Raw genomic sequence first — 23089 nt, 5'->3', positions numbered from 1 at the left:
ATGTCTTGAGGCAAATTACGGGCATGCTAATGGTACAAGTAGACACGACCGGTCCACCAGGGCCTAATAAGGAAAGATTGATGCAAGTTTGATATAAATTGAACTTTTCAGACAATGGCACTCCCATTATCATGATGGAAACAAATGCATGGTTACTTAGAAATTATAAATGCAACCACCACAACATGGAAGTGAAGACAGCAAATACATAGATAACAGTTTTCCAGGTCACATTACTCAGATAACTGCCTAGAAAACGTACTTATAAGAATGTTCAAACTTAAAAAAAAACACCTTTTCTTCAATCAGTTAGATTTGAGCTCCAAAATTTCATCAGAGTTGTACCTATTATTCAATGATCCTGCAGGACTTGCTCTTAATCTCCTAGTCCTCTCTTTGCCTTCATCGCTGACCTTTGTCAATTTCAAGATTATTGTAGCCACATGTATCACAACATATCATATCTATACAAACACAACATGAGTAACGGAATAAAATATGCGGCACAAAATTATCATGAATCGATTACAGGCCTAATTCCTTTTTCAACTGAGCTAGAGTAGCTTCTATCTCATCAATATTTTCCTCGATGCTGCTTCCCTTGCTAGCTTCATTTTCACTAGCATTATGCGTACCTTCCGTCCCGGAACTTTTTCGCGACCCATCATCATATTGATTTGCTTCCACCTCTGAATCGGTTATGTTTAGCTCCTTCTCTAGAAACTCCACAAATTCTTCACCAATTTCCTTCGAGCAACAAAATTCAGAGCATAAGGTCCTAGCCTCAAATCACGTCTCTCAAACCCCACGGATAGAAGACATTAGATTGAATGATTCTGTATTTCTCTTACTTTTTGCCATAAAAACAGGCTCTGAAAAGAATAGCACAGAAGAAATTTTGTTTTTTCCAAATGTAGCAACATTTTAAAAGCAACGCTCACCGCCAATTCCTCCCACAAGCTCTTCGGCTTTCCTTGTGAAGACGCACTTGCATCCCAGTTACTAAATTCTTCTTGTAGATCTCTGAAGAAATCCTCTGCCATGCGAAACAAGATGGTAAAAATCGAAGCAAATTTTCTAAATACAGGAAATGCTATAGGCTGTCAGATTAAAAAGTAACAGGTAAGCCAAGAACTAGATGGCACTTGCAATGTCTCGTAGAGAGAACTATCTACCTATTGTTATCTGAACATCCCTGAAAAAGTTACCTGCAGCATAAACGGGTTAAACATAAGAACATACAAAATCCCCTAAACTAACATACACTTGGAAACACATCAGAAAAGAAACTTTGCCCTAGACAATCACATGCCAAGGTCGATCTAAAGTTGACAAAACAAAAGAAGAGCTAGAACCAAGCTTTTTTTTTGCTAGAACCAAGCTAAACAACAAGTGAGGTGTACTCCAAAAGTATTTCTTCAATAGAAATTCGCAAGGGCCATACCCAATTTAAATTATACTGTGTTGCATATCCATGTGGCCTCTGCTTTCTACTGCACCATATCCAGACATTAACCGAGAAATTAAATTACTAATGATGGTCAGGAAATAACCTACTATTTCATCTATTGAAATATTGCCTTTCCACAACGGTCCGGATTTTAGGATGTCATTTTGGTCAAAACATGCTAAACCCACCTAAGCCCTGAAAGGGATGCTGTATAATGCACAAAGTAATGACCGCAGCTTATTATTGCTTTTACCAAGTCCATAGAATTCTTCATCTAGGGTGCTGCTATCCTCAGTGGAGTACGAAAACCCAGATGCACGATTTCCAGTGTTGTATCTCCTCTTGGAATCCGAATCACGAGAATTAAGGAGAGTATTGTATGCATGTTTAATCCTCATGAACTTCTCCTGTGCATTTGCCTGAAATATGAGACATTTTGACATATTAAGATAATTAAATTTTAGCCAACAGCAATTTGAGAAAGCAAACTACATCACATTGCAAACAACCACTTTTGTGGAATTAATCATGAATTTCTTTTAGAAGGAAATGAATCATAAGTCTTTCATAATTAAAAACCAGATTCATCAGGGACAAATGCAGTGCTACAAAATGATGTACCCACGAACTGCAGACTAAGTTTTTCCAATTTTATCGACCATTACTTGAGTGGGCTTCTTCGTCTGTTTTTCTTCAGAGAGGCTGCTATTGCAACAAAGATCTTGTAAGGATATAGCTAGGAAAGCTATGCAGCTAGGAATATTCTGCAGATAAAAAAACACAAGCTCTAAGCCTTTTTACTTACTTAAAGGACTCAAAGGAGCAAATGTCCATTGGAGACGAGGAATAACCCATTTGTGATCGTGTATAATGGTTAAAAACACTACATTCTCAACGTGTATTGCTGATAAAATCAATGCCTGGTGACGGACAACAAGATAAGCACAGATGAAATAAAAGATCTTACTCAAAGTCCTTGTGTCAACCTATTTTCTAAAGGGTTCTCTAGGAAATGCATCTGCATTTCCCAAGACGTTTTTAAGGACCCGTACCAAGAGCAAATTGAACTACCCCTGCCCTGGCAACAATAATGATCCAAATGTCTTTTTCTTCATCGTGCATGGTGGAAAATGGCATTACCTAGGGATATTAAGCATAAACTAACAGTTGACAAGTACTGAAATAAAACTATTCCTCGAAGGATGATAAATGCATCCATCCACAGCCACTAAACTTGCAGTCTGTAAGTATGATCGCCTAAAGAAGAGGCAAACTGTGTGAACAGATCAATCACTGACAACAAGACAATTCCCACACTTCCACTCAACCGGTCGACAATTTCACCACAGCATCGAAGACAGGTCCTTGCCATTTTTCAAATGCCCATACAAGACAGTGTTAAACAGATGCAAGATGATGTGAATAGTCCCAATCCCTAATATTCAAGGAACCTATGTAACTACTGTATATAGCTCGTTTGATAGAACTGAAAGATGAGTGCTGAAAATTTAAACACTAAACAGTAAGTGCTTAAGTTTTTAAGTACTGAAAACAAAAATTAAAAGTTCCATAACACATAAAAATTAAATTTTAACTTTCTTCTTGGTGTCTTACCAAACTTGCAATAGCGAGTATTATTGAACTGTTTTGACAATATAATTGGTAAGATCTTACTTTCCATTGTGTATTTTATCAATTAACCAATTAAGTGCATTATCTTACTTACACATTAAGTGACTTTTTACTTAAATCAATTAATAAAATAGTGTGTAATTAGTGGTTATCAAACACACTTACTGACATTAAATGCTAATGGAGTGTTATTTTCAGCACTTAATGAACTTAATGTGGTTAAACAAACCTGTCTCTGTGTAGAAATTGGAATGATATTTGGTTGAAGATATTCGTCTTGACGTGAAAATGTTGCGCTAACAAGTCTGAGAACACACTAAATGCAACAATGCACAGGGAGAATCTCCATATTCCTCTGTCACTTGTCTAGAGTCAGAGTGTGAAGTTTTCCAGAACAAGTAGTCAGGGTCCATGAGATTTAAATGACTTCATACGTTGGAACAAACTTGTCAGGATCTATGAGCCCTACCGGCTCTTGTGCTTAAAATCAGAACACTCCGTTGACATCTTCACCATTGAAGCACATAAACAGTTTACAGGCTCCAAACATTTGTTCAGGCTGAATTCCAAAAGTTGGATAACTTTGACCAGTCTGCGTTGACTATTAAACTGGTTCATAGAGATCAAAGATCAATGAGACCAGAGGGTCAGAATAAGGCAGGCTTTAGTGCTACCCCTGACTTAAAAAGATGCGATCCTAAAATGTCACATGAAGGAGAAAATCCATCATTCTGTGGTCTGTTTGTGGCTAACATTAGGAGCATCAATGCAGACTAACTTCCAGCTTTAGATCAAAGGAAAGATAACCCATAATTCAAATAGCTTCCACCAAACACTACTTCTCCGCCAAACTGCTGAATGTAAAAAGCACCCCAAGCTACAAAGTGCTGTAATCTTAATTTCTTCTAGCCATCCATCAACAGTAGAAAGATGAGCACTTGTCTGCAAGAGCCATAGAGAGTCTCATGCCAGACTGCCAGTGGGCCATATTCTACCCCGAGTAAGTCTAGCATTTAGCCTATCTGGTACAGCTTTCCAGTTTTTGCTGTGAAAAGGGACTATGCAAGTTTACTTACAAGGTATTGAGCAAAAGACCAACCAGCTGCAGGGCCTGCCCACCCGGCTTCAAGGTATTGCAACTCTAAAAAAAAGGGACCAAACACACGGAACAACACGAGTAACTGCAACGGCTACAGTACAACCATTAACCACACCCAGTGAAATTTTTAATATGTCAATGAACCAGCACCGTATATCTACAATTAGACCAGAGGGACAAGCAGCAGCATAGCTAATTTGAACCCACAAGCATCGACACGGTTCATCCCGAGCTAAACACACCAAACCGTGTGGAAAAATCAAGCCCATCATCGAGACACCGCTCATACCTCCTTGTTGACATCAGGGTGATACTTCAAAGCGAGCTTCCGATAAGCCCTCTTGATTTCATCGGGAGTCGCGGAAGGAGAAACCTCCAGAACTTCGTACGGAGACTCTCTTCGGCTCGCCCTCAAGAGGGTGCCGCGCGCATTCGGCCGCCGACCCTTCTTCCGGCTCCGCTCCCCCGGCCAAACAAACGACTGCGGAGCGGACACGAGCGGGCCAAGGGCACGCCCATGGCCGTGCCCGTGACGAAAGAATCGATCCGGTCGGGCTTGGAGATGGGGATGAGAAGAAGGGCAAGGAAGAAAGTCGGCGGTGGAAGCGAGGTGCGAGCAGCGACAGGCTCGGGGTTTCGGAGGCGAAGCTAATCCATGATGCATGTTCGTCAAAGCGAGCGGGGAGCGTGTGCGTGTGCGTGTGGATCTCATGCCATGGAGAACTGCGGAGAAGGAAAAAAAAAATGGAATCTTTGTTCTCGAGACGTGTCGGCCCGACTGCCGAGTACGAATCAGACTCTTGTAAGAAAACCGATCCAATCTGCACAATCAAAACCACCTTAGATTCTTAGCTGGAGAGACCAAACAATGTCAGCCGTTGGATTACTTGAGCTCATCATGTAATATACATATGATCCAATAACATGTAAAATACGGTTAGCTTTTTTTTTTATAGGATTATGTTTTTCACGATCCACCTTGCCCGTGAAATTCCTCCGACCACTCTCTCCATTGGTTTGTTATAAACATACACATCTTCAATATTTTTATGGATCAAGATACTCGAAAAAGTTCACCGACAAAATACCACTTAGAATTTTAAACAAATTTATTATACACTAAATAAGAAAACTTCAAAACACGTGCCCTCTCTCCTCTAATAACTTGTGCGCCAGCTATTTCGCCTCGCCACATGGACACCGCGACTGCCTCTTTCCACCGTGTTCTTGCACTCCATCGCCATGCCCAGTCACTCATCAAAACCATTTCTCTCTCTCCCCTTAGGTTGCTCTGTGAACTTGGCTGGCTAGGAAGTAGCCCGCTCAACTGCCACGTCCTTTATGATTACAATTACTATGTGAAAACACGGACCGTCCTCGAGCCACCTCAAAATTTGGGATCACGACTTACCCATGGCCTAACCTAGCAACATGCAGAGAGAGAGAGAGAGAGAGAGAGAGGCGGTAACGAAGGAACTCGTTCAGGCAATCATAGCTTAAAAGTGTGCAACGGTGCAATGACGACACTAAATGGGGAGAGAGAGAGACATTTGGTTAGGTCCCAAATGAATTGGATTTAATAACTAAGAGCGAGGTGAATTAGTTGTTTCAGTATTTTTTGAAGCTATTTCATGCTCAAGTGCAAAATCTCCATTGAGGAGATGAAACGGTGTTTATAAATGAAGTATACGATGAAAATAAAATATCTTCCATCAACAAAAATATAAAACAGAATAAGGGATAGCGCGAAACAAATTTATACTGATTCGACCTTTTCACTTGGGCTACTCCGTTCGCCCAAACTCTCACGGTATAGAAACAAGGTCGGACCGGTTCGGAGGGATATTGAACCGGATGATGAAGATACATGGGAACCGAACCGCCCGTCTCCGATTAGCGCAAAAACCAGTTTCGGACCGGTTCGGAGCGGTGCCTGTTTTGATGTCTTTCTTCACCAGGTGCCTCGTACGGAACCAGAACCCGCGTGGAACTCCATCGATCAACCGTTCGTACCACTCTTCTTTCGATGCCTGCGCCGCGCTGATCGACGCTTGTGCTCGTAACCGAGCACTTCGCTCGGGAAAAGCCCTTCACGCCCATCTGATCGTTACGGGTCTCTGTACTTCCGCCCACATTGCCTCCAAAGTCATCGGGTTCTACACCGACTGTGGAAGCGCGGTTGATGCACGACGTGTGTTCGATGAAATTCCTGAAACGGATGTCCGACGCTGGACCGTCCTCCTCGGTGCCTTTGCTCGGCGTGGGTACCATCAGGAGGCTTTCGATGTGTTCCTCGAGATGAGGAGGCAGGGGATGGAACCCAACGAGTTTGTGTTGCCCAGCATGCTCAAAGTCTGCGGGCAGCTCTCGGATCGACGAGCCGGAGAGAATGTGCACGCTTTGGTTCTGAAACTGTCGGTCGAAGACGATCTGTTCATCAATTCCGCGCTGATTGATATGTACTCTAAATGTGGGCAAGTTCAAAAGGCGCGCACGGTATTTGATATGATGGTAGAGAAAGATTTGGTCACATTCAATGCTATGGTTTCAGGTTATGCTCAAAATGGCTTTGCTAAAGAGGCAATTGGATTGGCGGAGGACATGAAGTCTTGGGGTCTGAAGCCAGATATTGTAACCTGGAATGCATTGATTAATGGGTTTTCGCAGAAGGGGGATCCTCTGGCTGGTCGAGACCTACTCAAGTCAATGAGCTTTGCTGGTATTGAGCCGGATGTGGTGTCTTGGACTTCTATTATATCTGGACTCGTACAGAGTTCCCAACACGAAGATGCTTTTAAGACATTAAAGGAGATGATGGCTTGCAGGGTTTACCCCAATTCGGCCACCATTAGTAGTCTCTTGCCTGCTTGTGCTACATCTGCCAATGTGAGGCTTGGGAAGGAAATGCATGGTTATGCAGTTGTGCTTGGAGTGGAGAACGATATCTTTGTGAGAAGCACTCTTCTTGACATGTATGCGAAATGTGGTCTTATAACCGAAGCCAAGTTGTTATTCTATAATATGTCTGAAAAGAATGCAGTCTCTTGGAATTCCATGATCTTTGGGTTGGCTAGCCATGGTTATTGTAGCGAAGCAATTGAAACTTTCACTCAGATGGAGAAGGAAGATAGTAAGAGGGTCGATCACCTGACCTTCACGGCAGCTCTCACTGCTTGTAGTCATGGAGGTATGATTGAACTTGGACAGAGTTTGTTCCACAAGATGCAGGAAGCTTACAAGATAGCGCCAAGGCTTGAGCATTATGCTTGCATGGTGGATCTTCTTGGTCGAGGTGGAAAACTATCGGAAGCTTATGACTTTATTGAGGCAATGCCTGTGGAACCTGACTTGTTTGTCTGGGGAGCCCTACTAGGGGCATGTAGGAACCACGGGAACTTGGAACTCGCAGAAATAGCGGCTCGGCATCTTTCAAGCCTTGAGCCTGGAAATGCCGGGAATAGTATGTTGCTGTCTGAATTATATGCCAATGCCAGTAATGATTGGAATGCAAGGTTAAGAATGAAAAGAAGAAAACTGATTAAGTTTCTTGGTTCTAGTTGGATAGAGTCTGTCTGATGCTCAGAGACAGCTTGAAGTGAATGCTACTATGTTATCTCCATCCTGAGAATGAAAAAGTTTACTCTTGCACATTAAAACAGGTGCAATTACAATCAGTTACAACTACATTGTTACAACTCAGTACGGGACTGCTGTGGAAGATCAGATGACGAGCAGAGATAATTGGTGATTCCATCGGATGGTTCAGATCAAGTGCGACCATTTGAATGGGGAGATAGGGAAACTGAGAACTTGCCAAGAAAAAAGATAGATCTATTGCGGTGAGAGCCATATTTCTTGTATATATCTCAAAATCCTAGTTGACACTATCGACTGGTGACTAGATTTGACATGCCCCACGGGGTTTGTGAAGGAAGGATTGGCATTGAGCCATGTCTTGTGGTTTGATAGGAGTGTCAACATGGAACCTGTTTGATTAGCCAAGCAGCATACTTGTTTCTCATCGTCTGAGAAGTTAAAACACATCTTATTGCAATTATTATGAAAATTGCAACAAATGGGCCAAATAAGAGAAATAAGTTTGTGTCCAATTCTCCAAATCCTATTTTAAGCCCATGAAGATACACCCCAGCGCACTTTCCTCAGCCAAATTTATCATTTTTTTTCTGCAGCTGGTGTTAATTTGAAGAAGAGGAAAAGAAGTAAGCAGAGAGGGAACGAGAAAAGAAAGAAATCAAGAGAGAGAGGAAGGGTTTTGGTTCGGCAAGCCACGGGCAACTCGACACGCAGAATCAATGTCGTTTTGAAGCGCTCGGTAAGAATTTGAAGTCTTGATTTCTTTAATCGAAGATAATTTCTTAGTACAGATGTAATTTAGGATTGTGTTGTATTTTGAGTTGCTAGGTTGGTTCTCGAGGTTGGTGAATTGAGAAATCATGTTATTAAGAAATTGCAGGGTGTCGTGAGCGTGTAAAATTCTATAGAAATTGATTTTTTGTGTACAGTTCGGTCAGAGTGAAATTTTGGAGTTTATTGCGCATTGTTCGTACCAAATTTGAAGTGTTGTGTTTGGTGCCAATTTTGACCCGCTTCTGGCCATCTTTTAGTGTGTCAAGTTAATTTACCAATGACTCCGGACCCTCTTGAAACGAGCATAGGTAAAGTTCAAGAAAACGGTTTTAAATTCGGCGCATGAGCTATTGCAGTACAGCGGACAACAGCGGTAGTTGTTCTGCTTTGGGTGAGCTTTTTGTTGGTTGTCAGAGTGGCTTTGTCACCAAATAAGCTTAGTTTTGTCAAATCTTAGTTAAGGTCGTTATTTCCTTGATTTTGATATACATTTGTCACTTAATTGATTAGATGTAGAGTTATTTCACTCAAGCTACTTCAAATTTTCAGGAGAGTGGTGCTTATGTTTTAAAGGAATTGTGAATTCATGTCTTGAAAATGATAGAAAAGAGGCATCACACAATATGATTTACATTAAAAAGAGAAAAAGGTTTGTGGTACTTAGAGTATATTTTGTCGCATCAAGCTAGATCATACCCTTTTGGTTATTTGAACTGGCATAGTAAAGCATTTCTTGAAATTAGTTGATTATTTCTAAAATGGTCGGAGAAATGCTATCTAAAATGTATGTTGCTTGATAAATTGAACTGGGAAAAGTTATAGGTTTCGGTTTGTGTTCCGATTTATAAAATAGATTTTGGATTGGTTTTGTGAGTTGTTGGAAAATGAGTTGGTGGTTTTATGCCCTTATTTAAGTGCTAAACCCATTTGAGAGGTTATGTACGCATAATGTCACCGGACGCCCTGTTTGGGCCAAGACACCGACTGATATAGGTGGAGACTTACGCCAAGGGAGGAATAATCGTTGTCATGGGACGTTAAACGTGAACATAGTTTGATAGTAAGCACTATCTATATTGATTGATGGACTGAATCATTGATGTCTGCATTAATATTGTTGATCAAATAGATATATTTGAAGTGATATAACTCGTCTTTGATCTTGCACGTATATTATATACTAGATTTGGATAAATGTGTTTGGATACCATTTGTAAATATATAAAATAAATGCTCAATTTGCTTAGAAGAGATTTATACTACTCATCAAGCTGTGATTTTTGCTCATACCATTTCTATCAATTATGTTCAAATTTTACATTTTGAGAGTTGGATTTGGGTATAAGTTAAGGTAATTTGTTAGTCATTGGAGATGTATATATTCTTTTTTGTGGACTTTAAAACTCTAACCAGCTTGCTGTTATGTAAATTTTGTAGATGTATATAATGTTGATTATGTCTGTGAGGCTGCGTCCTTCGGATAGGAGAACAAAAACGGACATGTCATTTCCCCTGTACTTGGAGAGTTGGGGATGTGACGAATGATCAGCCTTAATTATTCCAACGATTAATCAACAATATGGCAAGATCAAAGCTGACATCTGATACCGAAGATTTGAAGAAATGTTAAATTAGAAGCATGTCTCTAAAACTTTAGCTAGAGTCAAACAACTGAACAATTGTCCCATTTTCACTCTTCATCAGCTACAGCATTTTATTCTTCCCATCTCTTTGACCTGCTTCACAGTAAGAGTTCCAGCAGGATGCTCCTCTTGGGACTTCATTATTTCCCCTTCTGAAACAATAATCACCAGTGAGAATGCTTGCATGACAATAATGCTGCAAAGGAGGTTAAATAATCTAAGAGAAGCTCTTCCACTGGATAGAAGTCTGAACAGCTTTGAATAGGTAAATCTGCCTCGATATTCAGCTTACAGCTCCCCCTACTGCACTCTTTTTCTGCTTGCGCAGGGAAATGACCTCTGAAGCAAAATGACAAAAATCAGTGTTTGTTAGTATGTATAGCGAGAAAGCAACATATGTAGAAGTTCTCAAGCCACCCGGTTCAGGTCCAGTGCCTCTAGCATTTACACTAGATGCGATATTCTCATTAAAACCCTGTCACCAAAAGGTAAGATACGTGTCTATTGAAGTTGTAGGCTACCTTCGTTATCCTTAAGATACTTGTTCTTATTTTTGGGGGGTCAAAAATTAAGATGCTTGTTGAAAAGATGTGGAACCAACTCATCCCACAATTAAGCTAAGGTTGGAGTAGAATCTTTATGCGAGATTGAGGGGGGTGGGACCATACAGCTTCTTCCTTTTCTCCCAGAAGTAGAGTCAACTAGTGAAGACACTTAAGAAAGTTCGACCTATAGTATCATTTTCGGGAAACATACAAGCTGAGGATAAGGTCAAACAAGATAAGAGCATCAGGTACAATAAATGCTGACATTTTTGTGAACATGATGGCAGCTTCCTCTATACAAGAAGCACCTTGATGAACAGTCTAAACTAGGAAATCAATTCAAGCAGGATTATTGCAAGTTGACAAGGCCAGCAGTATCCATTAAGGTTCATAGCATAGCGAACTACGCTTTCCACCACCTTACGCAGATATATTGACTACCGGTCTGTAGCACAATTAGAAGAACTTCCATAATCCTTTTGGCCAGAAGAAAGACTATCTTGGTAAACAAATTGATTTTTTTCGAGAAGGATTGAAGCAAGTACCAAAATTTTCATAATTAAATAAGCCCACGAGACTTCAGATGAGGAGGCATCGTCTACTAACCCAAAATGCCAAACAGAGTAGAATGATGAAAATTCATCGCAATTCAATTCTCTGCTCAACTTTTAACAAGCGATCAAGCAAAAGCCACGATGCCCACTTCATCATTGATGTCTTATCTGTATCCGCGGGTCCTCCATCACTCATACCACGTGAATTAGAGGCTTTTAAACAGGCCTCTGTGACCCGGCTTCCTCTTTCTCTAGTACCAAAGAGAGACAACTTTTCCTAACATGCCAAAGATATTTCTTGACTCATTTCTAACCCACAAATGTTCACTCCACTCCAAAGGGCAATCACAATTGTATACAAACAGTGACAAAAGGAGGCAACCTGAACGTGTATAAGTTACATTAAGCAATGGCAGAAACAATTAACACTTGTTAATGGAAAAGAATCGCAAGTTCCACTTCTTTGTAAAGAAAGCACTACAATCGCCCGGCAAAACAGAGCTAGTACATGGGCCACGATCATAAGCAATGGCAAAATTTGATGCTACAGTGAATAACTGATGAAAGCAAGAAGCTCACCTCAAACCACCAATGCCATGTAATTCAGGAATACAATCACTTATCATTAGGACCAGAGCTTGGATATGATACAACCGATCCACATCTATTTCCCGACCAGTCCATCTGCGGTAACATGTACGGATTCGACTGAAACCCCTGGGGATTAGCCATTTGCATCCCCATATGCCCATATACAGGCATCGGCATATGAGGCGGCACGACATATGGCATCGGCATGGGTATCGGCACCGCCGCGGGCCCGTTCCCATGCCCACCTCCACCTCCGGTGGTCTCGTGCAAGCTCTGCGGCACCGGGGTCGACGCGAAAAGCGGATCCGATGAGGACGGGCCCTCGGTGGACAGCCCCTGCATCCTCTTCAAATAAAGCCTGTACTTCTGCAAGTGACTGGCGACGTTCTCGCGGGTCAATCCCTCCACGTTCATCAGCTGCATTATTGTCTTCGGCACGGCGTTCTTAATCCCTAGGTGCGCCACCACCTCCACGAACCGCTTGTGCAATTGAGGCGTCCACACCAATCGCGGCCTCTTCATCGCCTTCGCCGACGGATCCTCCACCGAATTGTCCGTCCTCATAGCCGAATCCGCCTCCTCGGCGGAGTCGATCTTCCTCATCTTCCTCGAATCGGAGCCGTCCCCGTCCCCGTCCCCGTCCCCGTCCCCCTCCGCCTCCGCCTCCTCGGCGACCGCCGCGTCCCGATCCTCCGCGAACGACTTGAACTCGTTGTTCGATGAGAACCCCTGGGACAGCGACCGGTGGCCGCGCAGGCCCGCCAGCGTGCTCTCCGACGCGCGGTTGACGTCGAGCAGGGTCCTGGACGGCTCCGGCGTGATGCTGAACGCGGACGCCAGCTCCGCCGAGATCAGCGGCTGCGAGAGCGGCGCCAGATCGTCCGCGCCCGGGAGGCCGGCCTCCCACTCGGAAACCCGATCGTCGACGCCGCCGCCGTATTCGCTCATCCTCACCTCCTCGCCCATATCCGCGCCCCCCGCCACCGTCGGAGAAGCCCGAGCTCCGATATATCGAACCCTGAAACGGCCGGAATCCGACCTTGGAAACGACGGATGCTCCGCGGAATCGCTCGGCCCTGAGATCCGAGAGACAGAGAGAGAGAGAGAAAATGATCGAGAGATAGGAGGAGGAGGAGGTAAAAAAAAAAGGGAAAGATAATTCGTGAGCGAAAAAGGGAGAGAGAATTAAGAGATTTTATTAAACAATAATTAATTCCTGCTCTTTTTGGTGGAAAAAGTGCAAGATCTGATTCCAGATCAGTACGCTCTTCCGTGCCGACGTGGATCACTTGGCGCAGATATTTTAGATCCTCTGCCCCCCCCCCGCCCCCCGGGCCCGCCCGCCCCCCTCCCCCACCCCCGCGGCCACGCACTCGCCCCCTCCGCCGTCCACGTGTCCCGCGGACCCGACCGGATCGCGCCACGCGGGCGCCCGGGTTCGGCGAGGGTGGCGGAAAGGAGTGGGGGGGTGGGGCCAATACCGGAGTTTTACCCCGAGGGCCATCTTAAAGTCGCGTGCCATTCGCGGCGAGTGGCCACGTAGGCGGTGCGCTGCGCTTTTGGAGGGCTTTTTTGGTAAATTACCGATTTAGCGATTTTTATTTCTTTTCATTGGTGCGGCGGCCGGACCAATGGGGTAGGGGGATGTTGGCGTACAGCTGGTTCGTGGTACGTGGGAGGTTCTAGCGAGAAAGCAAGGAACACGTGTGGAGTTCCGGATTAAAATATTACGGAAGTTCTACAAAGCATGTCAAAACAACCGTAATGATTAATTATACAGCTTTGAAAAAATTAATCATAGAGTTAATGGTATCTCATAACTAGTCGATTGAGCAGCAGCTCATGGACCACCTAAAAAATAATTTTTTATTATTTGATCCATATCCTGACATAAGCAATCTTATGGGAGCAAAATTAGAAATGGCAATTCATATCAGATAAAATAAGGTGATAACTAAAATGAATTATTGAATAACGTAGTAAAATAGATAAAATTGCCATGCAGGATGGTCCTATACCGAATAAACCAGTATCTCCTCTAGATGGAAAAAGATCCCTTTGAAAATAAGTTTTGTCCCACCTGCTAAAGCTCGAAGAATTCCCAGAGTAAGGTATTCGGGACCATTGTTGTATTCCTGCAAATATTTCTCTTTCTAACCACACGATTACGAGTACACCTATTGTGATTCCCAATACGAGAGTTAAAATAAGTGGAAAAGATACATGAACTTAATATATATATGTACTAAAAAGATTCACGAACTCAAGAGATACATGAATTGAAGATATTCATGAATTGAAGAGATTCATGAATTTAACAAATATATGAACCGAAGAGACATGTGAACTAAAGAAGCATGTCTTGTTTTGCTCACATGCATTGATCCATAGGCCCATAATTACAACAATTCAAACATTTTAATTCGATTATGAGCTAAGGCTTCCTGCACCTCATGTGGGGATTTTGTTAGCAATTCTTTTTTACTCGAGTCCACATGCGATTTTGCGATCCTAATTACACAATTCACCAAGCAAGAGACAAGAGCTAGATTAGCTGGAGGCAAATGTTGTGAAATCTCTGCTCTAAATTATGGGGAATTTGTGTCAACTCGCGTTATTTTCTCGCTTGCCAATGATATCTCCTCTAATATAAAAGCATCGAGACGAGTTTTGTGCACGTGCGATTGTCGGCGAATTACTTACGAAGAGAAAGAAATGGTCTTTTTTTAAAGGAATTGAATATAAGTGCGGAATAGTTATCAAATATGTGGGAATTGAGAGATAATTTAATGAAAGAGAGAGTAATAGGCAATTTAACAAAGTTAAAATACAACGAGGAAAGAGTTAGGATAGGACGGATCCAAAAACAAAATTGAAGCGAAAATTTATATTGAAATTAACGGAAAGTGAGACAAAACTAAGTTGATGCCGAAGCGCGATAGAAATTAGGCTAAACAGAAGAATCGAAACGATAACGAGGAACAAACTGTTCTCTCAATCGATTAACAATCGATAAGTTTTCAAAACATCCAAAAACTACTGTCTCTCAAAACCCTAAAAACGAGTTTATAAAGGGTGTTAACCCTAATGACAAAAAAAACGCAAAAAATACAAAAATACCCTTAATTCGAAAATTACTAAAATAAAAAAAAAACCATTTAAACGACCCCGAATCGCGAAAATCCATTGTTAAGCGTAGCTAAAAGCTACGAGTATTGATCAGCACGCCGTTTTGCTTCAGCTGACCAAATTTGAGCTTAATCCGACATCGCTGACTTCAAGCCCGCCAGTTCGTCCAGTCGCATAACGGGTCCGCCGGTCCCCTAGGTGCATCATCCTCCCCTGCTAGAGAAAGATTCGTCCTCGAATCTACTTCGTCTTCATTGTCATCAATCTCTTCAGGGTCTTCTTCCTCTTCAGTGTAGTAAGGTGACAAATCTGCTACATTAAAAGTTCCAGAAACATTGTGCTCACCCGGCAACCCAGGTGGCAACTCTTCCGGTACGACATTAGCAAACTCCTCAAGCAAGGGCAGAACTTGGGTAGGAATTTCAGGACTGTCAGAACTCTGCTCCATCACCACAATGGCAAAAAGCTCAAGCGCATTCACTGCCTCTTCTTGAAATTTTGATTTGGAAAGCAGATTACTTTTCCCTTCTTTTCTCAAATCTGAAGGACCTAGGGTAATGGTTCGACCATTCTTCTTGAAGGTGTACGTATTTTTGAATCCATCATGCTGTGATTTCCTGTCAAACTGCCAAGGTCTCCCCAACAGAATATGACAAGCATCCATTGGAACTACGTCACCCCACACTCCATCAGTATATTTTTTTCCAATCGAGAACTGCACTAAACACCTCTTGCTCACTTTTACCTCATTCCCCTTCCTAAGCCATGACAGCTTGTATGGTTGAGGACGATCTTCTGTTTTCAACCCCAACTTTTCCACCATAGTCGTGGACACCACATTCTCGCAACTCCCACCATAAATTATCATGCTGCATACTTTTCCTCTACTAGTGCACTTAGTATGAAAAATATTATGTCTAAGCCATGATTCATCATCCGCTACAGCAACATTTAATATTCTTCTAACGACTAGGGACTCACCAGAATCAGCATAGATAATCTCTTCCTATTCTGCATCCGCATCCTCTTCTTCGCCTTCAGATTCATCATAAACTGGGCCTTCATAAAAAACTAGATTATCAACAAGCGTCACAATCTGTCGGTTCGAACAATCAGCAGCAAAATGCCCGAATCCCTGACACTTGAAACACCGCTTGGCTGCAATTCCTCCCCTGCTAGTTCCAGCACTACTCTGCCCCTTGTTGGATGCAGGTTTATAACTCACATCCTTAACTGTGACCGGTGTCGAATTTACTGCAGATGTTCCCGCTTTTCCTTGGGATTCTTTATCTGACCACTTGGAACTGCTGCCTGATCACTTAGAATTACTGCTCTTTCTTTTAAACTGCCCCTCCACCTTTAGGGCTAGCCTGCACACATCCTCATATGTCCAATACTGCTGTAATTGGACAACATCAGAGATCTCATATCGCAGCCCTGTTAGATATCGTGCAATTGTCTGCTCGTCTTCCTCCGCCACATCACAACGCATTCGCAAGCGATCAAATTCTTCTGTAAATTTCTCAACTGTTTTATCACCTTGCTTGACGTTATGATACTCGATAAACGCCTTTTGCCTATAATGGGTAGGCAAAAATTTCTTTTGCAATAATTTCTTCATCTTATCCCAGTGGTTTACTTTTGATTTCCCCTCTCTAGCACGCTGCCTTTTCACATGCTCCCACCATATCGAGGCATGTTTTCGTAGCCTAATAGCCACTAATTTAACTTTCTGCTCTTCAGTCAGATCCTTAATATCAAAGATCCTCTCTATTGTATGTAACCAATCAATAAACTCATTAGGATGAGCCTTACCATTAAACTCAGGAATCTCGATCTTCATCCCGAAAATTTGCGAAGAGCGCTGATTTCCAGGTCGTACTCCTCGATTCCGCCCCTGGTTCAAAACCCGAAAAGGGTTTACGTTCTCCTCTTCATCATTGGATGGATCCTTAGATTCTGCTTCTACGGATTGAACGCCCAACCTCGCCTCCGCAAGTTGTCGCTCCAAATCCTGGATTCGTCTTCTATGTTCTTCAATTTCTACGTCTCGCAGATTTCTTAGACGCAGTTGGTCGTCTGCTTCAGGAACGCCTCCACGCCCTAGGCCACCACGAGCCCACCGTCCACGACCGCAATTCTGTTCAGCCATTAATTCAAGCAACCTGTGCTCTGATACCAATTGATGCCGAAGCGCGATAGAAATTAGGCTAAACAGAAGAATCGAAACGATAACGAGGAACAAACTGTTCTCTCAATCGATTAACAATCGATAAGTTTTCAAAACATCCAAAAACTACTGTCTCTCAAAACCCTAAAAACGAGTTTATAAAGGGTGTTAACCCTAATGACAAAAAAAACGCAAAAAATACAAAAATACCCTTAATTCGAAAATTACTAAAATAATTAAAAAAAACCATTTAAACGACCCCGAATCGCGAAAATCCATTGTTACTCGTAGCTAAAAGCTACGTGTATTGATCAACACGCCGTTTCGCTTCAGCCGACCAAATTTGAGCTTAATCCGACATCGTTGACTTCAAGCCCGCCGGTTCGTCCAGTCGCATAACGGGTCCGCCGGTCCCCTAGGTGCATCATAAGTTCTAGCTTAATTAAGTGGATTGGTACATTTGCAAGCAGCTTCAGGCCTCTAGAGGATATCGACCTAAAGTTTCGGTGTTTGGTAACCCAATCTCAGGGACCTTCGGTGCAAAATCTTACTTTGCAAATGCTCAAGGCTCAAGACAAATCAACCTTGCCCGGAAACTTTAACATTTTTGGAGAGAGAGAGAGAGAGAGAGAGAGAGAGAGAGAGTATTGCATAGGCCCAAGCCTATCCTCTACGATGAAAAGAAGACGACTCGATCGTGGCTGCGAAGCTTCGCGGAGGAGGTAGAGGGATGCCGGCGTAGCTTCGCCGAGGGTCGGGCGACACCGGCAACGGCAAGGCTTTGCCGAGCATAGATACATGTGTGAATGCGTGCGGTTCGAAACCGCCGGCACTGGGCTCGTCCTCGTGCCGTGCAGCCTCTCACGGAAAGCCCAAGCTTCTTCACTTTGGACCGCAAGCGAAAGCCTTCGGAGGGCCCGAATAGACCATGCGATGCCGTATCTGGACCGCTGCGACCTTTGTGTTCCTGTGCATCCCGATAAGAAGTTGCAGACCAGCAGATGTGCCATGGCCACGTCTCTCTTTCCATCTCCTTCCTCGCCCCACCTCTCCATTCTCAAGCTGAAATACTTCGCTCCTCTCAAGAGCTCCGCCCTCTCTTCGCTCTCTGCATCTTCCCAAAGAACCGTCAGAAGCTGCTCGTCTCTTAGGGCGTTGGAGAGAAACCCCAGAGCCGGAAGCTGGAGACTCAGCGCCGCCGCTGAAGATGCGCTGGAGAGTTCGCAGCAGATAGTGTCGTCCGGTGGCGGCGGCGGCGACGACGGCGTGTCCAACGCCGTCTCGGTCCTGCTCCTCATCGCCTTCGCTGGTCTCTCCATTCTCACAATTGGGGTAATACTATATGCTTCGTTTTTCCATGTTCAGGTCTTGTTGAGTCATGCGTGTGTGCAGGAATTGGCTAAAGTTGAGAATTTTTCTGATGTGGGTTTGTTGCTGAATCGCGGGTTTGAATAGGTGATCTACATAGCGGTGACGGACTTCTTGCAGAAGAGGGAGAGGGAGAAGTTCGAGAAGGAAGAGGCGGGGAAGAAGAAGAAAGGTGGGAAGAAGGGGAGGGTCAGGGCGAGGTCTGGTCCGAGAGGGTTCGGCCAGAGGATCGACGAGGACGAGTGACGATTGATGATTTGCTTTGATTGAGAGGAATTGCACTTCAGTAATTATGTGCTTTGGATAATTTTGTTTTTGAATGGTATTAATGTACAAGAAGGGTGTAACTGCATATCTTGAATTCTTTACAATGTTCCACAAGCTCTTGAATTTACTTGCCTACAAAATTGACTTCTATCTCTTTGCGTCCGATTAGTTAGCCACGCTAATAAGTTAGTAGATAAAATGTTACGGTGTGTTAAACCTACTAATCATCAATTTTATAGGGCTCAAAAAAGGATACCGCACGTTGAAATACTGAAGAAGAAAGAGCAAATCGATGTTTTCTTCGATCAGATCGAGTCCCGACTACTTAGCTCGTCACGTGATAACTAGCAACTCCTTTCTAGGACGCAATCATTGCTCTACCCTGAAACATGCCAACCTAAGCTAGCACTCAAGCTAACGAAGCGATGCGTAGCCTCTAGACATGTCAGAATGAGTCATAGATCCATTGCTTAACTCATATATGATGTACCTAATTGTTATATGAGTTAGTTATATTCCGCAAGGAAAATGACACTTTGATACTATATGCAACGTGGTGCCTGAAATTTTAATTTGTTTAATGCTGTCTTTGAAATTTTGGTACATGTTTGATTTAGTTCATAAACTATATGAAAATGCTCGATGTAGTCTTTCCATTAGTTCAAACTCAGAAACTACATTGTACATTTTCATATAGTCCATGGACTTCATTGAATAAATTAAAACTTCAGGGACTACATTGCATATTGAGTCAAAGTTCAAGAACTATTTGTGTCATTATCCCTATTCAGTAAATGGGTTATAAATGGGTTTAAGCATAATATGGATATTAAATGGGTCATACATGGGCCATAAATGGATCATAAATGGATTTACAACTTATTTAGACCCAATCCGCATCTATGACTCTTTCTTTATTTTTTCTCGCCTTCACTCGATCCGGCTGACTCACTCTACATTTTCATCTTAATTTGGGTATGAGTTTCCCTAAATCGAGTTAAATATGAAAATGTTTTATTGATATGGGTCGGGTCAAGTATGCGCCGTTAAATCTGCATTGCATGGAAAAATAGATCAAAACGGATTAAGCTTATCTATTTAGGTCGGATCGTATCATCCAACCCACCCATTTGACGGATCTAGTGGCCTCGCTTCTGTGTTTGCCTTTCCTTATAGCCCATTTGATCAAGACTCTCGAGATGGGAATGATGTCTCTGCATTTTCTGGCGTGGACCATCGATCTTCTCCTTGATATCAACATGTGCAGTTCCGGCAATCATACCCCTCCACTTCGAACGACAAAGACCGACCACCATGAGAGAGGCGCTGCTCATCATTTGTCTTTTCGGGGGAGGTCGTAAAAGCGAGAGAAAAGCGGGGGTGGGGGTCTGTCTTTTCGCGCGTGACATTGGAGGCCATGGACACGTGCTCTCCACCACCACCAAGCATGCTTGTCGAGAAGTAAAGATCCAAGGGCGAACGAACGAACGAACGAACGGCCGTCGCGACTTTGTAAAAGGCTCCAAAGCAGAACGGAGATCGCCACCGCGGCATCGATCCGATCCATGGCGAGGTGAACTGCTTGTCCTATTTGACATTTGCAGGCCGAGAGCCTTGATCAAGGAAGGTGGAGGATGATACCGGTGGGTACGGAATATAAACCTGGGGTGCTGCTCGCTCATTGTTTGGAATATACAATATGTTAAGTGTCGGGGGTCTTGTTTTGAAACCTTGACTGAATTGAGCCGATCTAGTTTGGGAACATTTTGACTGAATTGAGCTTGAACTTGATAAATTAAGCTCAACTTGAGCATCGGCCCTTAGAATTTGAGCTTGAGTAGTAACTGTGCAGCTGTGCTGACTCAATTTCGCTCGATTATGCGAAGGAACCACTGTTTTTTCCCTTGTTTTGCCTACAAAAGCACTATTCTAAGCGCATCGTGTTAATTCGTTCTTCTTCTTCCTTTTTTTTTTTTTACGGGAATGCCACACCATCCATTTAAGAGAGCATGTGGCGACATGCGAGGCCGTGATTTGATCGCACATAATGAATAAATTTCGAGTAAATTCCATCCATCGTCATCGTAGCTAAGGAAAATCTGCAATCGGGCCACCGGATATTCATTTTAGCCGTTCGGCACGTTAAGCTCCCGGTCATTTTTCACCAACCGATGCATTTCGACCGAGATCCGATCGAATTTTTGGACAAACAGCCGACGTGACGAACACCCGGGCCACTTCCCCAGACATCGCTCGATTGTCACCTGGGCACCGGGTCGGCATCCCATGCTCTCGAGAACCGAATCCGGTTACCCGGCCATAAATTTCGACTCCCTGAACGAGCCGGCAAGGATCCTACTAAAAGTGAACCGATTTTGAAAAGTAATGCGTCCCGTGTTAACCCGAGGCCGAGCCCCAAGCAGAGACGGGGGTCGGACGGGACTAATGCGGCGTGGGGAGGAGCTTCGTAACGAGGAATCTTCCTCCGGCGCGTGCGACCGCGACTGGCGACCGGTATTTTGAATTTTCAAACTCGGCGTCTTTGGCAGCGTCAAGTCAACATACTCCGTCCCCCCTCCTACGCGGTCTCCCGATTTGTCTTCTTTTTCCTCTATTTATAATAGAAAAAGGCAAAAAGAGAAAAGAAAAAGAAAAGCAAAAACAAAAAAGCCATTTCCTCACCGACTGCGTTCAACGTACCGGTCCACCCCCCTAACGCCGTCGCCCCCTCCCGCCAACCAGACGCCGCCACGTGGCGAGGGAGGCGTGAGCCGTCCTTCGCCGTTTATCCTCCCCCCTTAAAAGGGCCACCCCCCCTATCCTCCTCTCTCCCATTGTCATTATTACTCGAAAGTCATTCCGCTTTCTCTCTGTCTCTCCGGCCATCCCATACCTCCCTCCGACCACCACCACCACCACCACCACCGTTGCCGGCGGATCTGAAACGTCCTGTCCAAGGGGCGCGACCATGCCAGTCTCGACGGCGACCTATTGGTGCTACAGCTGCGTCCGCTTCGTCACCGCCCTGCCCCGCGCCGGCGGCGACGTCGATGGCTCCGTCTCCTGCCCCTTCTGCGACGGCGGGTTCATCGAGGAGATGGCGGCGGGGGCGGCGCTGCCGGGCCGCCATGCGCCGGTCAACCCCCGCCGCCGGTTGGATTCTCTGCCCGAAGACGACCCTCACCCGGATCGCGACGTCAGCGTCAGGCCTCGCCGGAGGAGGGCCAACGGCGGCGGCGACCGGTCGCCGTTCAACCCCGTCATCGTCCTGCGCGGGACCGCCAGCCCCGATGCCGAGACCAGCGCCTTCGAGCTCTACTACGACGACGGGGCCGGATCGGGACTCCGGCCGCTGCCGGCGACGATGTCGGAGTTCCTGATGGGCTCGGGGTTCGACCGGCTGCTCGAGCAGCTCGCGCAGCTGGAGCTGGCCGGGATCGGGCTCGGCCGGTCTGAGAACCCGCCCGCGTCCAAGGCCGCGGTGGAGTCGATGCCGACGGTCGAGATCGGCCACTGCCACGTGGCCGCCGAGCTGCACTGCGCCGTCTGCAAGGACGAGTTCGAGCTCGGGGCGGAGGCGCGGGAGATGCCGTGCAAGCACGTGTACCACACCGACTGCATCTTGCCGTGGCTCGCGGTGCGGAACTCGTGCCCCGTCTGCCGCCACGAGCTGCCGCCGGCGCCGGAGGACACCCCTGGCGCGGACCAGGAGGCGGTGGGGATGACGATATGGAGGCTCCCGGGAGGGGGATTCGCGGTGGGGAGCTTCAGGAGAGGTGGCGGGGCGGACAGGGAGAGGGAATTGGAGCTGCCGGCGGTCTTCACGGAGATGGACGGCGGGTTCGAGAACGGAGCTCCGAGGAGCGTGTACTGGGGGCTGAGGAGGAGCAGGAGCAGAGACAGAGGCGGGTTCGGGAGGCTGGTGAGGAACATCATGAATCTCTTCTGGAGATCAAGATCGAGCAGCAACGGTAACCCGGACAGCGATTCCGGGTCGATGAGGAGGACCCGGAGCGTCTCGAGCTCCTCGAGCTCGAGCTCAGTGATCGGGAGGTTCGTGAGGAGGCGGAGCCGAAGATCCTGGGTCATGGAGGATTAGAATTCGAGAGGTCGGGACGAACTTTTTCTTTCTTTCTTTCTTTCTTTTTTCATTGGGGTTTTTTCTCTAAGTCGCGATGAGTGGGAGATATTTAATTAATTTGTAGATGGAGCCGATTCAAATTTGTAATTGTATATATATGGAATAGAATGAGATGCGAATCCTTTTTATTTT

General features: G+C 44.7%; 5 protein-coding genes across 12 annotated transcripts; 3 read left to right on the top strand and 2 right to left on the bottom strand.

Annotated features, from left to right (window-relative positions):
- Positions 1–314: 314 nt before the first annotated feature.
- LOC115662883 (uncharacterized) lies at positions 315–4978 on the bottom strand. Of its 8 annotated transcripts, XM_056319889.1 has the most exons (6): positions 4471–4973; positions 2116–2214; positions 1704–1869; positions 1176–1208; positions 942–1036; positions 315–747 (listed from the first exon to the last, which is right to left on the bottom strand). In XM_056319889.1, the coding sequence occupies exons 1-6, from the start codon at positions 4891–4893 to the stop codon at positions 526–528; spliced, it is 1038 nt and encodes a 345-aa protein (XP_056175864.1). In that variant the 5' UTR covers positions 4894–4973; the 3' UTR covers positions 315–525. The 8 variants fall into 8 exon arrangements, 7 of the variants coding, with proteins under 7 accessions (XP_056175864.1, XP_056175865.1, XP_030440830.1 ...); XM_056319890.1 differs by lacking the exon at positions 1176–1208 and having other exon boundaries at positions 4471–4971; XM_030584970.2 differs by lacking the exon at positions 2116–2214 and having other exon boundaries at positions 4471–4969.
- Positions 4979–6023: 1045 nt separating this feature from the next.
- On the top strand, positions 6024–9833 carry LOC115662878 (pentatricopeptide repeat-containing protein At5g59600). The gene is made up of 2 exons (XM_056319989.1): positions 6024–8020; positions 8372–9833. Exon 1 carries the CDS (start codon positions 6036–6038, stop codon positions 7755–7757), a length of 1722 nt encoding a protein of 573 aa, XP_056175964.1. The 5' UTR covers positions 6024–6035; the 3' UTR covers positions 7758–8020; positions 8372–9833.
- Positions 9834–11701: 1868 nt separating this feature from the next.
- Positions 11702–13049, bottom strand: LOC115662884 (transcription factor PCL1-like). The gene has a single exon (XM_030584972.2). It carries the CDS (start codon positions 12846–12848, stop codon positions 11907–11909), a length of 942 nt encoding a protein of 313 aa, XP_030440832.1. The 5' UTR covers positions 12849–13049; the 3' UTR covers positions 11702–11906.
- Positions 13050–18099: 5050 nt separating this feature from the next.
- On the top strand, positions 18100–18901 carry LOC115670366 (uncharacterized). Its single transcript, XM_030591617.2, has 2 exons — positions 18100–18513; positions 18637–18901. The coding sequence occupies exons 1-2, from the start codon at positions 18115–18117 to the stop codon at positions 18793–18795; spliced, it is 558 nt and encodes a 185-aa protein (XP_030447477.1). The 5' UTR covers positions 18100–18114; the 3' UTR covers positions 18796–18901.
- Positions 18902–21639: 2738 nt separating this feature from the next.
- On the top strand, positions 21640–23089 carry LOC115670298 (E3 ubiquitin-protein ligase RDUF1-like). Its single transcript, XM_030591538.2, has one exon. The coding sequence runs from the start codon at positions 21785–21787 to the stop codon at positions 22913–22915; it is 1131 nt and encodes a 376-aa protein (XP_030447398.1). The 5' UTR covers positions 21640–21784; the 3' UTR covers positions 22916–23089.

Source organism: Syzygium oleosum, unplaced genomic scaffold, assembly GCF_021117445.2.
Source record: "Syzygium oleosum isolate NSW1041296 unplaced genomic scaffold, Sole_v2.1 Sole_v2.19, whole genome shotgun sequence".
In the NCBI taxonomy this organism is placed as follows: Eukaryota; Viridiplantae; Streptophyta; class Magnoliopsida; order Myrtales; family Myrtaceae; genus Syzygium; species Syzygium oleosum.
The sequence above is the reverse complement of the archived record's forward strand: the minus strand, read 5'-3'. Positions and strand labels throughout refer to the sequence as shown.

Coding starts and splice junctions, on each gene's coding strand:
- LOC115662884 (XM_030584972.2), bottom strand. CDS start 12,848: ATGGGCGAGGAGGTGAGGATGAGCGAATACGGCGGCGGCGTCGACGAT.
- LOC115670298 (XM_030591538.2), top strand. CDS start 21,785: ATGCCAGTCTCGACGGCGACCTATTGGTGCTACAGCTGCGTCCGCTTC.
- LOC115662878 (XM_056319989.1), top strand. CDS start 6,036: ATGATGAAGATACATGGGAACCGAACCGCCCGTCTCCGATTAGCGCAA.
- LOC115662883 (XM_056319889.1), bottom strand. CDS start 4,893: ATGAGATCCACACGCACACGCACACGCTCCCCGCTCGCTTTGACGAAC. Junction 2,215..4,470: donor ACCCTGATGTCAACAAGGAG/GTATGAGCGGTG, acceptor TTTTATCTGCAG/AATATTCCTAGCTGCATAGC. Junction 748..941: donor GCTTGTGGGAGGAATTGGCG/GTGAGCGTTGCT, acceptor TGTTGCTCGAAG/GAAATTGGTGAAGAATTTGT.
- LOC115670366 (XM_030591617.2), top strand. CDS start 18,115: ATGCCGTATCTGGACCGCTGCGACCTTTGTGTTCCTGTGCATCCCGAT. Junction 18,514..18,636: donor TCTCCATTCTCACAATTGGG/GTAATACTATAT, acceptor GGGTTTGAATAG/GTGATCTACATAGCGGTGAC.